Source organism: Raphanus sativus, chromosome 4 (genome assembly GCF_000801105.2).
Source record: "Raphanus sativus cultivar WK10039 chromosome 4, ASM80110v3, whole genome shotgun sequence".
Classification (NCBI taxonomy): domain Eukaryota; kingdom Viridiplantae; phylum Streptophyta; class Magnoliopsida; order Brassicales; family Brassicaceae; genus Raphanus; species Raphanus sativus.
This window is the reverse complement of record NC_079514.1, coordinates 9187284-9202304: the sequence shown is the minus strand read 5'-3', so window position 1 is coordinate 9202304 and position 15021 is coordinate 9187284. Positions and strand designations below refer to the sequence as shown.

Here is a 15021-nt window from a genome sequence, read left to right as displayed (position 1 = left end):
ATAAAGTAGGTTCGGTTCGGATCCGGTTTTTGTAACCAAAAAAACCCGAATATAACTGAACTAAACCAAAATTAACCTAACAACCGAACAACTCCGAAAACGAACATTGATAAGAATTTTTTTTTTTGTGAACATATGTTCTTAACAAAGCTTTTTTTAATCCATATGTAAACATATAACGATGTGAATGAAATAGAACAAGAAATCACAGAAAACAATTATAAAACGAATACAACAATTATAAAACGAATCACAGGAATATAAATATAATATGAGTTAATGGAAAAAACGAATCTTAAGACATGCAAATAGAAGAAGTTTGATGTTGATTTCAAATCTATACCAATTTCTTTTAGAAAACTCAAAGAAGAAGAAGTGCAGAACAAGAAAAAAACATGACTGATTCTTCCAATTCTCTGATGGAGCAAGACAGAGAGACAAAGAGATTTATAATTTTCCGTTGGTGGTTAAAATATTCAATCAAAAACGTTTTTTGGGAAGTAGGGTTTGGTCGCACAAAGAAATTACCAGAACAAGTGGCGGAGGAAAGAATACATGTATATTCATTATATACGGTCGGTTATAATCGGGTGTTTGGTTCGGATCTCGGTTGACAACCGAACCGATCGGTTATCCGAAAGCCACAAGCTAAGGATCCATTCGGTGTTTCTTCATGGTCCCGTTACCGATCCGAACCCCCTATTTCGGTTCGGGTTAGAGTCTGGATTTCGGTATGAGTTATTTACGCCCAGACCTACCTTCGAGGTCTTATTCTAGTAAATCTACAAGTACGGTTCGGGTTCGGATATAACACATCGGTTTCGGTTCGGTTCGGATAATATCCGAAATAACCATATACCACTCGGATTCGGGTTATATCAAATCGGTTCGGATATATTCTAAATAAAATCTAAAATTTAATAGCAAAACATAAAAAAATATATACTTATTTATATATAATAGAGTATTTAAGACATTAATTTAAATGATAGACATTTATTGTTAGATATCATGTTGAAATAAATATGAAATTGAATATTTGAAGTATATATTTATGTTTTAAATATTTATAATGTATACTAATTTGGATATTGGGATCGATTTTTCGGATATTTTTGGATTTTCGGATTTTTCGGATTATCCATTCGGGTTTGGTTAATAACACTTCGGGTTCAGGTATGTTTTGTAACACCCTACAAGATCTATTCGGATATTTTTAACATTTCAGATTCGGTTCGGTTCGGATTTTTCGGTTCGGATTCGGTTCGGATTTCGGGTTACGGGTTTTATGCCCAGCCCTAGTTCAAATCAAGAGAGAGAGAGAGAGAGAGAGAGAAAGTGTTTTCTCTCTAGAGTCTCTCCCCATAACTCTTTTAACTTAGTTCACAGCCGCCTCCTTATTCCGATTCCGGTGACTGGTTCCTCCTTGGTTCCGGTCGCCACCCCTATGCTCTGTTTCTTTCAGCCTCTCCCTTAACCTTCTCTCCTTACCCTTCTCCTCCTTGTACGGTGTTGCTGGATTTTCTCCGAGTTTCTCCGTGTTTCGGTGAACCTAAAAGAGAGCGGCTTGCGTTTGCGGCTCTTCTGGAACACTGACGAGGAGCAGGTTTTGTCGGGGAGCTTAAGGTGCCTCTGATTTCGGTCTCAGCTTGTCAAACAGAGCAGATCTGGGTCAGATCTGATCTCGCCACAGCCGGAAAGGATGGTGAAGCGTCGCTGCCTCCTCCTCCCCTCATCGGCGCCGGCCTGTACATGAATGATTGGCTGGTTCTAGTTTTGAAGGTCTCGTCAGAGCTTCTCCCCTCCATCCGGAGAATCGACGATGCTAAGGCTCACCTTCGTTGAGAAACTCTGTTTTTAGACCAAATCGACGACTTCCATGACCGCAAAGGAGTTAGTTTGGAGCCTCCCCGTCTTGCTATCTGTCACCGCTCCACTGGGTTTTGAGGACGACCCCTACGACGGTACTATCGGCTTCAAGGCGAGTCTCCCTTCCTGTTTGCTGCTCATGTTTTGAGGAGAGCCATGTTTTCTCCTCCGGTGCTTCACTTCTCTACTCTTCACCGACGCAACCTCAGTGTGCCTCTCCATTGTCTCAGCCATTTAAACGTCGCATGGCCGGTTGGAGAGCCAAATTTACCGCCTGCGCTTGACAGGTCTGTTCTTCATGTCAGGTGGAGTATTGGCGAGTACATTGGGGGTTTTGTTGTCGAGAAAGCAAAGGGTCTGGTTCTGCTCGATGTCCTCCTCCTCTGGTGTCCCGGAGCCGTTGCCAGCCGCCTCCGTTGAAGCCGTTAGGAGCCACCCTCGGGTGAGTATCCGGGTGTTCCTCCCTTAGTTTTGCTCTTGTTCTTCATGGTTCTGCCATGTACTAGTAGCTTATTGAGTTGAGAGTCTTTTTGTTGTCGGTTTGCTCTGTTCTTTATTAGTTCCATGAACTCCAATTATGGTTGTTCTGGTTCTAATTCATGTGTTTCCTAGGGTTTTTTATCTTTTTGCGGTCTCTTTGAAACAGAATTGCTGTTAAGCAGATTCGGGTTCAATTATGTTGTAACCAAACTTTCATTCTTGAATGATATTTACAATTTAGCAAAAAAAAAAATAGTTCAAATCTTAGTTTGAAATTTATTGTGTCCTTTTCTACAGGTCGGTTGAATTTAACTCGGGAGTAATCAATGGAACTCCTCTGTTATGTTGTATGCTTGATCCATCTTGCCTAAAAGAGCATACAATTTTGATCAACTGAAAAATTATAGACGGCCACAGAGATCACAAGGTGATGTATGAAGAACGTTACGGTGGCGTTAATGGTGAAAAAATTTCATCGATGGTACCGAACTTCCTGATCCGACATGTGCTGGCACGTGCAAAATTTTAATCTTTTTTTTTAACACGGGCAACGGTTTAATCTATTGTCCATTTTTAGTGGGTTTAGTGGGCTGATATTATGATTGAGGAATGGGCTAATACATATATGTACTGTTGTCTCAGTGAAATTAGTATTACCAATAAAAATATTAAATAACCTAATTTATATTATAGGTTTAGAATACATCATGAGGATTAAAATATATCTATTCCAAATCGCAAAACCTAAATATCTTATCTATAAAATATCTCTATTTCAAATCATAAAACCTAAAACATCTAATCATTTTAATAAAAAGTTAAGTTTGATAAAAACCGGTCCATTGATATAATACAAAATTTGGAAAATATGTATAGGTAACAAAGAATTTTTTATTTGAGTTGAACCTGTAGGTTAACTTATTTTATAATTAATATTTAAAAAAAGGAAATAAAATAATAAGAATTTGTGAATTTATATAATGTTTTTAATAAATAAAAAATAGCAGTAGTTATCATCTTTTTAAATATTAACGTCGTAAATTAAATGCTATTTACGCAAAATATATGGTATGCAAGAAAAACTCTTGAACAAAGATCTATATACAAGCATTTAAGCAAAATATTATAACCACTTTTTTATCAATCTGATCAAATATACACTAATGTATTTTGCATACCGTTTATCCTGTTAGATTTCGAAAATTAAATTGATTATTTTCAAAATATATTTCCTTACCTTTCGAGTTCCCTATTTACTAACTTCGTATATATATTTACTACAAAATTGAATTTAGAATATATCTAACGATGCTAAAAAGAGATATTTACGTAATGTTTCTTCATTTCTTATAATGTCAAATATGAAATATATAGAGAACAATTAATAATATATAGTTTTCAATATCTAATATATTTTGACAATTACAATGTTTAAAATTTAAAGAAACTCGAAATAAAAAATTCGATAAAAGAAATTTATTTTTGTTAAAATTATTAAACTATTAAATTATTTAAAACAATGATATAATATAATATAAAATTTAAACAAAATTAACTCCTTAATTAATAGAATAATATCAAAACTAATCACCAAGTTAAACCACTAAAATACTACATACTCCCTCCGTTTCATATTAAGTGTCGTTTTAGAGAATTTTTTTCGTTGCAAAATAAGTGTCGTTTTAGAGTTTCAATGCAAAATTTATTAACTTTATTCTCCATTCTATTTTTCTATTGGTTGGATTGTATCGGTAATGATGTTTTTATATTGAAAATATACAAAACTAAATGATTTCTTAATCCGTGTGCACAAGTTTAAAACGACACTTATAATGAAACAGAGGGAGTATGAAATATTATACATTATCAGATAACACTATGTACAACACGTTATAACACAAATCAATTATATACATGTAAGCAAAATATATTATATATAATATATATATCCACATATTATATTACACAAAATATAAACCATAAAATTGAAAATCTTATAGTATAATCTGAATAATTTTAATGGTATTTTGTAAAACAATGTCCGCGGATTCATATCTAGTACTCTTTAAATAAAAGTATCAAAAGATTCTATTTTTTTTTTGGGAAACAAAAAAATTACATAAAAAATAAAGTTTATACCACTCCACCGTACAATCAAACCAGCCGGTCTAACCGTAACCGAACCGGAAACAGAACCGTTCGTCAGTGGCAAAACCGTGGATCTGAGATTTACGCGGAGAAAAAGAAGAAAAAGACAAGAAGAAGAGGTAGGAGGACGGAGGAGATGACTGAGGAGAGTTGTGTCCGGAAGCCACCGTTGGGAAGAAAAGGGTAGGCATCAGGAGGAGGCATGACGCAATTGTCACCATTGAAGTAGATCCTACGAGGAAAAGCCCATCCTTTCTCGAACGTGAAGGTTGATTGATCCTTACGGAACAAAATCTCAGACTGCACGTTCCCAAGCGGCCCTGCCTCCGATAAGAAGTCGTTGTAGAACTTCATCCCCCACAGCATCGCCGTATCGTCTGCATAGAAAAAAAAAGAATCAACCTTTACGATCAATCACCACAGAAACAGAGAGTAGAGAGAGAAGATAGAAACAGAGTGTTTTTTACTTAAGCCGGCGTAAGGAGAGAGAGATTTGTAGTTGAAGCTGAAGATCTGAGTGATGTTGTCGAGGTTGGGATGCTGAGCAACCATGTTCCACTGCGAGTAGTTCAAACGGTAGTTGAAGTTTGTGATGGTGATCTTCACTCGCCAATACTCTTTGTAGTTCTGCTTCACGTGCCAATGCACTCGGATGGGACACAGGTGTCTCGTGCACTGCACTAACGGTGGCAAGACTGTTCCTTTCTTAGTCGGTGGTGAGATAACAGACGCCAAGTGAGGTGTGTCAGGGCTGCCATATCATCACAAAAAGGTTTTAGACACAAAAGAGAATAAAGTTTGAGACTTTATATGACTGAACAACTCACTCGAGACAGGCACCGGATTCTGTTCTGTTGTTCTGGCATCCGCAAGCGCAAGTTGGACATCCCACAATGGTTTCGTTGTAAAAAGAAGACAAAGAAACGCAACAGGTTGGAGTTCTCTGAGCGAGGAACTGAGAGTATGTGCACGTTATGTTCCATGTCACTGGCAAAAAGTATGTTAGAATGGAAGACAACCAAATCCAAATCCAAACGTAATATTGGGTTCTTACTCATGGCCTGAGTGGTTCTGCGTGTGTCAGGAGTAACAAACTGGGTTGGTCTCACAATCTTAGCAGGACCGCAAGTGTAGCCAGGACCAGGGCCCATGAGAGTGAAGTTTCTCGGCACGCGGACGGTTTTGTTCGTGGTTCCAGCAGCGCCAACGCTGATCTGGAAGGAGCTAGCTGCGGTGCCAGGGTCTTGAACCCACGAGTTCATGACACCGCCTTTGCAGCAGTTTGCAATCTGCTGGTTGTAAGGAGTCCCCGGGAGCAAATCTACAACCGTTGGATCTTTCTTACAACAATGCGGTAGGTTTCCTTTGTACTTTGAACAATCACCTGTTTTAAAACATTTAACACGTATGAATAAACAAACATAGTTTAGTGGTATACTTAAAAGCATTTTAGCTGACCTTGTTCGGTTGTTTGAGCTCCGACCATACTCCATATAACTTCCTTCTTAGCCCATTTCCAACTTAAAGTCCATCCTGGAGATGGAATGTGTCTGTACTTTTGGAAGTTGAACATGGTAACCACAGCCTATATGGAAGCAAATAAATAAACAATTTTAGCAATCAACAAGTTCTTTTTATGTTTTTTTATTCTAGTTCTTAAAAACTTACAACATAGCCATCAGGAGTCCAGCTCATGACATCCCATTTCATTGTAATGTTGCCTTCTGGATCTAGCGCATCATATGCTTCTGCAAAAAATGGTTTTACCAATTATAAAAAGGTCAGAGAACTTTGTTTCTACGGATCCAACTTTATGCTCAAACATATTGTGATTGTTTATAACTCGATAACTATTGGTTTGTATAAACGAGAACCAGACCAAACTGTCTGCATCAAGTTATGTACTTTTCAGAAAGTTTCTATTTTTGGGATCAGAGAATACTAAACTAGTAAAAACATAGGTAGCACTAGTAAGGAAACTGAAGCCATAGTTTTTAGGATCTGAGATTTGCAAAAGCATTTTGTTTTCACTAATTGAATAAAGATCTAAGCATTGCTACAAAGAAGACAGTTATGAAACAGAGTATGAATTGATAAGAAGCTTTGAAACGAAGGAACAGAACAGAATGAGGAGAGTAAGAAGTCACCTGTGGAAGTAAAAGAAGAGGAAGAAATCAAGAAGACGATCCCTACGGCCAAGAAATTCAACTTGGAGGCTGTGGAGGTGGATCTGGAGATGAAAGACTCCATTTTTTTTATGTTATTCCTCTGTTGATCAGAGCAATACAAGAAGACGGAGCCTGTTCCAGATCCCTTAGATGGGTCTGGTTTAAATCTTGAACGAATCAGTAATGAGCTTTGCTCGAATGCGAAGTGGAATTATAAGAGAGAGAGAGATATAGAAAGAGAGCAGCCAAGACTTTAAGCTTTGCAAACACGAAGGAGAAGCACTGAGAGAAATTTAAGATCTGGCTGCCTAGTAGTAGCTGTTGTAGTAAGTTTGTAACTTTTGAGCCCGGGGTACTAGTTTGACCCCTTTACCCTTCTATCATTTTTGGACTAAATAAATGTTCTATATTATATTTATATTTTTTTTATTTGACCAAAATGATTTATATTTTTCAATTAAAGAATATAAATATAATTTTTTCAAATAAGTAATTTAAATGATTTAACAGCTAAAAAGATATAATATAAATTTAATTTTTTTTTTATAGTTTTGATATTGTGTTATGTTAAAATTTTGCATTATATATTATATAGTGAAAACGATTTCTAGTCTAGACATACAATCTATCTTATTAAAAGAGAAGTACCCATTTAAAAATACCCCTTAGTTTTCATTTTTATTTACACTTCATGCCACTGTAGTATTAATTAAGTTTCCTATTTTTATGCTTGTCTTTTTCACTTTATTTAATGTGTTTTCCAAAATTAAATACAGAGTTAAATAATATTTCCTATTTAATGCTTTATTTTTTTCACTTAGATTAATGTGTTTTTTAAAATTAAATTTGAATTAAATACACTTCATTAACTTCTCCACTAAATCACTGTCAAATTAAAAAAAATTACATTTTTATTGGACAAACAATTCATAGAAATTATAATATCAACATTTTTTATTTAACGAATCTGAACGAAAAATATTACCAAATTTGAACTGAAACTAGATAATATCCAAATGGATTTACCATTTTGGTATCTAGAGAGCTAGAACTAAACCTGATCTGAATGAAATATTTCAGATATTCGAATGTATTTAAATCATATTTATATACACTTCAATATGTTAGTTATTTTTAGAGTTAATATCCAAGATATAAACTATGTCAAAGTTGTTTAAATATTTTAAATATAAAAAATAGTCAAAAGTAAACATCTAAAGTAGATAAATAATTATCAAAACACCAAAAATACTTAAAATATATATATTTATTCTCTATCCAAATATTCAAGTTAAACATATTTTAAATTTTTAATTTAGGTACTTTAGCTTACATTACTCAAATTTACATTTTTAGATTTAGGTACTTTGGCTTATTTTTATTTTTAGATTTAGCGATATTTAAAGATATATAAATTTTGAAAATTTAAAAATAGTTTAAACGGGTTATCAAACCCGCAAAGATCCGAATCAAACCAGAACCAAAATTTATAAATACACGAATAAAGGTAGAACCTTTAAACTCGAAAATCTCAAACCCGAATAGATTTTAACCGAATTCGAGTGGGTATCCAAATATCCACTCCTAACTTAGTCAATATAAAACGATCAAATATTATAAATATACTATTTTGTATAAATAAATAAAAACTAAAAGTGAAATTAATACTCGTACGGTCGCACGGGTCAAGATCTAGTGGTTTTTTAAAAGATTTGATTTTTCACATGTAAGCGAAAGATATACAGAGAGCTAGAAGCCTAGAAGCAATAAAAACCAATGTGTAATTTAGTACAATATTGTTGTAAGTAAAGAAGAGAAGAGAAGAGAGGAATTGGTGTGTCTTATTCCATGAATAATGATCTCCTTATATAGGATACAATAGCTTGGAGACAAAGCTTAACTTGGAGTGGGGAACAAGTATATCTAGGACTTTCCATATGGACATCACTACAATATTTATAACACTTCCCCTTGATGTCCAATATGTCGAAGTGCTTTCAAAACGCCGTAGATGCTGTCTCGTTAAAAACCGAGATTGTAATGCCATAACCGTCTAGAGTTTGTAATGCGTTTGGAATACTGCCTCGTTAAAACCTTTCCATGGTAAACCCAAAAACCCAATGTGGTAAAAACGGGAAGCCATGGATAGGAAAAAGAGTACAGCCGCATTACTTCCCCTGAAGTGAACATCACTGAAGGCTTCTCAGTGATCGCATACCAATCTGCTGCATAAGCTTCCTGAGCGTGCATGTTGGTAATGCCTAAGTGAAGAGGTCGGCTGAGTTCTCGCTGGATCTGACTTAGAGTACCTTGACCTCTCCTTCTTTCTGAAGATCGTGGGTGAAAAAGAACTTGGGGAGAACATGTTTAGTCTTGTCACCCTTGATGTAACCATCTTTGAGCTGAGCTATGCATGGTGCATTGTCTTCGTAAAGAACGGTCGGCTCGTCTTTACCATCCGTGATCCCACATGCTGTCCGAATATGGTGTGTCATGAGTCTCAATCAGACACACTCTCTGCTTGCTTCATGGATCGCCAATATATCCGAGTGATTGGATGATGTGGCTGATATAGTCTGCTTGACTGATCTCCATGAAATGGTCGTGCCTCCATATGTGAAAACATAGCCGGTTTGGGACTTAGCACTGTGTGGATCGGACTGGTAACCTGCATCAACAAAATGCTTTCATGATATTCATGGTCCATTCGGATCATATGGTTTATCTCTCTTAGATAAATTCGACCATGAATGTCTTTGTATGTCCATGATCTGTCTGGATCATGACATCATCCATAATCCATCCGGACTATGTTCTTGTCCACTATATATCTTATTCATATCCTTTGACCAAAACTCTTTATGAACTTTTAGTATATGTCCACGTTATGTTCATGAAGTGGCTATTGTGTTATAGTTTGAAGTTTAATCAAAGCTAAGCCACTTTTTGGTCAATAGGACGTTCCTCTCACTTGGATGGTTTAGGTCGGATTTAAGACCTAGAGGAACTGGTCGGAACAAGCTGGACGGGATGGATTGGTCGGGACCAGTGATGATTAAGGTCGAACTAGGTCGGACATGATCCTAGTCGGTATGGTTCCCTTTGGTCGTGAATCTGATGGATTCTCAGACCATTTGATCAATCTATTCTTGGTATGTTGGATCATAGATTCCAACCTTTATATACGGCTAATGATCTCTACTATAGATCATCGTAGTCTCTTCATAGCCTTTCCAAGAATCAATCATCTTAATCATCCTTTCTTTAAGTATAAACACAAGGAATATATTGACTACTATATGGACTGATTTGAAACGTTCTTATAGAACTTTCTACTAAGCATCACTTAGTCTTATCATATCGTGTGTATGCAGCTGCATTTCAGTCCATGAACAACGCAGGAACGATGTTGTTCTATGAGAACTTCTTTCTCATCTTTCAAGGTATCTTATATTACCTTTATATCCAGTGAGATATCCAATGTCTACTACATCTTTCTTAGATGTCCAGATTTCGATATTGGGTAGTAGCATTCACCACATTAGGAATTTATTTCCTTGTTCCTTAGTCCCTGTGAGTATCCTTGTGTGATCAAGCCATTCCATTGAATGCTTTATGTAGCAACATGTACGACCACTTGTTTGTACTTTCATGTTCTACTGCTCACGATTTTCTTTTCCTCACAAGACTCATCTGTTTACTGGTTAGATGGCGTCTCACTTATGTATTTGGCCAATACGCCCATCTCATACATTCTTTGGGTTTAACTCCACGTCTCATTCTATGAGTACTCTTACGTGGGTTAGTGATCCTCGCATATCTCTTATGCTCAAGTGCTTTCTCTTTATCACTTATGAGTGTGTGTATGTGTCGACACTTTATATAATGTTCCATCGCGTTCTATCGCGTTCTAGACATGATACAATCGATTGAGATTTTATTATTATCAGGATCATTGAATACTTTGTAGTTTGCAAGGCTACATTGTATGATACCTGTACCTTAGGACCGGCCGGTCTTATCTCATTGTCTAGTATGGTTTCTCTTTCATGAACCCGAATCTATCATTATGAGCACCTTAACTTTTCTATTCGTGGTTCATTATATATGGAACATTCTGGTCTATCTTGTATAGACTTTTACAGCAACTTGATTATGTCTCTACTAGGACATTTATATAGTGGTGCTAAGCTGGTATGACTTAGTCATTCTTTCGGGTCTGTCTGGCTATCATTCTTTCTTTGTTTATGAACGTCCAATATATATATATATATATCTGGTCCGAGGATCTTTGCCAAGACTTGGATGGTTAAAACCATTCCACTTTTACTTTCTATTTACCAGCTTATAGCTTTCTCCATGATGTTGGATAGTCGGATTCATCTTGTATGTAATCCGTGTACCTTGGCCACAATATGATCACCTTTGTTTGGCTCATGGTCTCACTGAATTCGTGGGAGAAAGATCATGTTCTCTTATCCAACATATATTCCCGATTTTCATCTCATCCTTAGATGAGGTATTCCATCCTAGACGGCACATAGGTATGTGGTGGTTTATTCATAGACTCTTAGGATGGTCTATATCTGGATTATGACCCTTTATCATCTTTAGACGGGAATATCTATGCTCACTTTATATGGCCTGATGTATCTTATCTTTCATACATGTATTCTTGTGATGTACCCAAGCTTATAGACTTTTGAAGTCTCAACCTTATAGGTTATGCCTTTTACGGCCAAGCTATAATGCCTTATGGCCTTCAGCCATGCTTATCATGTTCGGGTTTTATAGTATGGTCATGGACCACACGGAGTGTTTATTCTCCCCCTCATGAACATGCTATAAAGTACGTTTGTTTGTCCTCACTTAAACGTAATGCATGGACGGTCAGCATGGTTTTAGACCATGATACACGAATTTGTGGTCTGGTCATGATCACGGGTTTTGTTCTCACTATCCTCATGATCAGATTATACTTTCGTGTTGCTTGGAACAATGAAGCCTACTGAGTTTCTCTTGTGTACATGTTTCACAACGTGAGATCTTATGGGATAACTCTTTGTGCCTTATTAATCAAGTTCAGACCAGGATGGCTAATCCGGTCATGCCATAAAGTGTATAAATTCGTTGGTGAACCTTACTGGTTACCTAGGCTTTTATGCCTTATCACACTGATCCTTAGCATAGTATTAGATCAGTAGGGAGAATGTAGTCTCGACCTCTTTTATATGTATGCCTTTGGCGATTTTCATTAGCTAAAGGAACATTTCCTTTTTCTTTACTTTGCCCATTGGTTTATTATTGAAACCATTTTGATGTGGCTTGTAATGCCATTTCGACCTTTACTCCCTCCTGGACCATGATTGGATCTACAACCACGGTTATTGTGGTATCCTTGTCCACGGCCAGTGGGGATTTTGGGTCTCTCTCAATGGGTCTTAGGTGATAAATTTCATGCCTCTTAAGGCCATGCCTTAGGCGTGGTGGTCTAGACATACTCTTCTCGAGTTTTCATTCTCATTTGTCAATCAAAAATATTTTTCAAGCAAATCAATCAAGATAAAAGAAAAACTTTTATTAATGCTATGAAATTTGAATGACAAATTATATTTAAAACAAAACACCAAATCATAAGTATGAAATCAGAATGTCAAAAGGCTTAAACAATAGCCGGCCAGTCCATAATAACATCTTGGACATGGCTCACATTTGGTTCTCTATTCAATGAATAAACCAATCTCATCATCTATATGAGTCCACCCGAATTTTCTTTTCTTAGCTTCTTCAGCATCACCGTATATCATCTCACATTGATACTCGGCACTTATCTCCATAACATAGTCGAGTTTGTCGAGGTTGACTTTCCTTTTCTGCTTCTTTTCCTCAAGAGCTGAAAGGTATGAGAGAAGGTCGTAATAGGTTGTGAAACCTTTAGCCTTCTGTGATAACAACACTTCCTTTGAATGGATCGTGTCACGAGTCTTGCTTAACAAGTTATAGTTTGTTATCACTTCACCACATAGTTTAAGACTATAGGTGATTCTCATAAGATCAAAGTGATAGTCATCCACGGATTCATAATCCTGGAACCTCAGAGCCTTCCATTCTTTCATGGACTCATCTAGTAATGGCTCGAAGAACATGGTGTTCAATCTCGACCAGAGATCGTAAGGATCGTTGATGTAACTGCACTCATCATACAGATCCTTCACGAGATGCTTTCTCATTATCAAAACAGCTCTACGCCTTTCATATGCAAGGGTATCATTGCCGTATTTGATACACTTCCCAAGTCCTTTAGACTTTAAATCGGCTGAAGTGTTCATCGCCCAATCAAGGTAATTATCTCCATTGAGATCAAGGGCTGGGTAATCCGAGTGATGGAGTCTCGACATCTGAATCATATCAAAATGATTTGTGTTAGTACATACAATTTCTGATGCCATTGGCTATCCAAGAAATAAAAGGCACTCGGCCAGTATGTAAACAATAAAGCCATATGGCTTGTGTGACCAATGCCATTCGGCTATTACACAATTAAATCACATTGCCAGCAAACAAATAAGAGGGCCATACGGCCAGTTTGCATTCTCTTTAGAAATTTACTTTCTCATAACTCATCCATCACTTAATCAACTTATTTGATTTATAAATCCCTTGAAAATAGTGGGATGGAAGAGTGCATGGTTTAGCCATACCATATGGTATGCTACATCGACCCATGCGGTTTTATGGTCTAGTAGTACCATTCGGTACACATCCTCGACCAAATAAAACGGATCGTGATTTAGCTGCACTGTGGTGCGCATCATCCATCACCGGTGATTGTGGATCACCGTGGATCATCGAGGATCACCGTGGATCACCTTGGATCACTGATCATCGTAGATTATCGCGGATCATCGAAGATCATCATGGATCATAGATCAACGCGGATCATCGTGGATGATCACCGTGAATCATAGGTGAAAAATCTAGTTGCACCTGAGGGTGAACATCATCGACCATTGATTTTGTTTTATGGTCTAATCGTACTTAAGAGTATGTATCATCGACCTTTACTTCATATGGTCTAGTCATACCTATTGGTATGCATCATTGACTTAAAAGAAAATCATGGTCTAGCCACACTATGGTGTGCATCATCGACCAAAAGATGTGGAAAACATTAACCTTATGTTTTGTTTGGACATATAGCGTGTCATCCTTAAAGGGGTATCACTTGTTGTCCATACAAAACGAAAGTCATGTAATCACATGCTTTATATTTTAGGATTTAGGGTTTCTTAAAATCAGATTTAAACTTTAAGGATTAGGGTTTAAAATTCAAATCTGTTTTTAGGATTAGGTTAAACATTGACCTTAAATTTTGTTTGGACATATAGCGTGTCATCCTTAAAGGGGTATCACTTGTTGTCCATACAAAACTAAAGTCATGTAAAACTATTAAGGGTTTAGGGTTTTGATTTTAAAATAAACAGAACTAAAATCAACCAAATCAAATCGCAAAATTTTTAAATCGGATTTAAGATGAAGAGAAGTTTGAAATCCGAATTGCTTGAACCACAAGTAAAGATTAGGGTTCTTGAGATCTTACCTTAATCTTTGCCGATCTTTTCTCCTTGGTTCCTCTTTTAGAAACCTTAAACAATCAACAATGAAAGTTTCAAAGTTGGATTAGTATGAGATCTAAGAACAATAGAAATCGAAATTAAGAGAGATAAGGAGTTGGCGGCTATTAGGGTTTTGGATGATCTTTGACGGCGCGGCTTGCACTGGGAGGTGACGGCGCGTCTGGAGTCGGATTGATGCGTGGTCTGCGGCTCTGGATTCGTCTTGTCAAGAGCTTCAATTTGATATATTACTCGTCGTCTGGATCCTTACGGTTAGGGAGATATGACGGTTTAAAGTTGCGGCTGAAATTAGAGTTTTTGTGGTCGCTGGATTTTAGCTATGGTTTAGAGTCTCGTGCTGATAACGTGTTGTAAGTAAAGAAGAGAAGAGAAGAGAGGAATTGGTGTGTCTTATTCCATGAATAATGATCTCCTTATATAGGATACAATAGCTTGGAGACAAAGCTTAACTTGGAGTGGGGAACAAGTATATCTAGGACTTTCCATATGGACATCACTACAATATTTATAACAAATATTTTTTTTTTGAATTACTTGATTCAAAGCTCTACAATTATACATATATGAGTTCTATAAAAGAGAAAGGGGCGTTTTTGTAATTGTCAACGGAAGTTAGTTTAATACCAGAAAATTATTACCGGAGACGACAGCTTTAAGAGGGAACGTGGGCGGATTTACACTGTTTTAGGCTGTCGGTGGAGATTATTCACGTTTATTTA

General features: G+C 36.6%; 1 protein-coding gene and 1 long non-coding RNA gene across 3 annotated transcripts; one reads left to right on the top strand and one right to left on the bottom strand.

Annotated features, from left to right (window-relative positions):
* The first annotated feature begins 1323 nt into the window (after positions 1-1323).
* On the top strand, positions 1324-3030 carry LOC108856419 (uncharacterized). The gene is made up of 2 exons (XR_001950200.1): positions 1324-2311; positions 2647-3030. It is a non-coding gene; the product is annotated as an uncharacterized LOC108856419 (long non-coding RNA).
* A 1292-nt stretch (positions 3031-4322) lies between these two features.
* Positions 4323-14684, bottom strand: LOC108863397 (protein COBRA). Of its 2 annotated transcripts, none has more exons than XM_057008829.1 (7): positions 14266-14684; positions 6166-6245; positions 5956-6082; positions 5552-5881; positions 5325-5484; positions 4965-5248; positions 4323-4874 (listed from the first exon to the last, which is right to left on the bottom strand). In XM_057008829.1, the coding sequence occupies exons 2-7, from the start codon at positions 6205-6207 to the stop codon at positions 4579-4581; spliced, it is 1239 nt and encodes a 412-aa protein (XP_056864809.1). In that variant the 5' UTR covers positions 6208-6245; positions 14266-14684; the 3' UTR covers positions 4323-4578. The 2 variants fall into 2 exon arrangements, with proteins under 2 accessions (XP_056864809.1, XP_018493310.1); XM_018637808.2 differs by lacking the exon at positions 14266-14684 and adding an exon at positions 6645-6964.
* Positions 14685-15021: the final 337 nt, after the last annotated feature.

Bases quoted from the DNA above. Each gene is read 5' to 3' on its own strand.
- LOC108863397 (XM_018637808.2), bottom strand. From the start codon at position 6,747: ATGGAGTCTTTCATCTCCAGATCCACCTCCACAGCCTCCAAGTTGAAT. The intron at 5,882-5,955 runs GTCAGCTAAAAT...GTTTTAAAACAG, and splicing joins AGCTCAAACAACCGAACAAG to GTGATTGTTCAAAGTACAAA. The intron at 5,485-5,551 runs GTAAGAACCCAA...ACTTTTTGCCAG, and splicing joins CAGAACCACTCAGGCCATGA to TGACATGGAACATAACGTGC.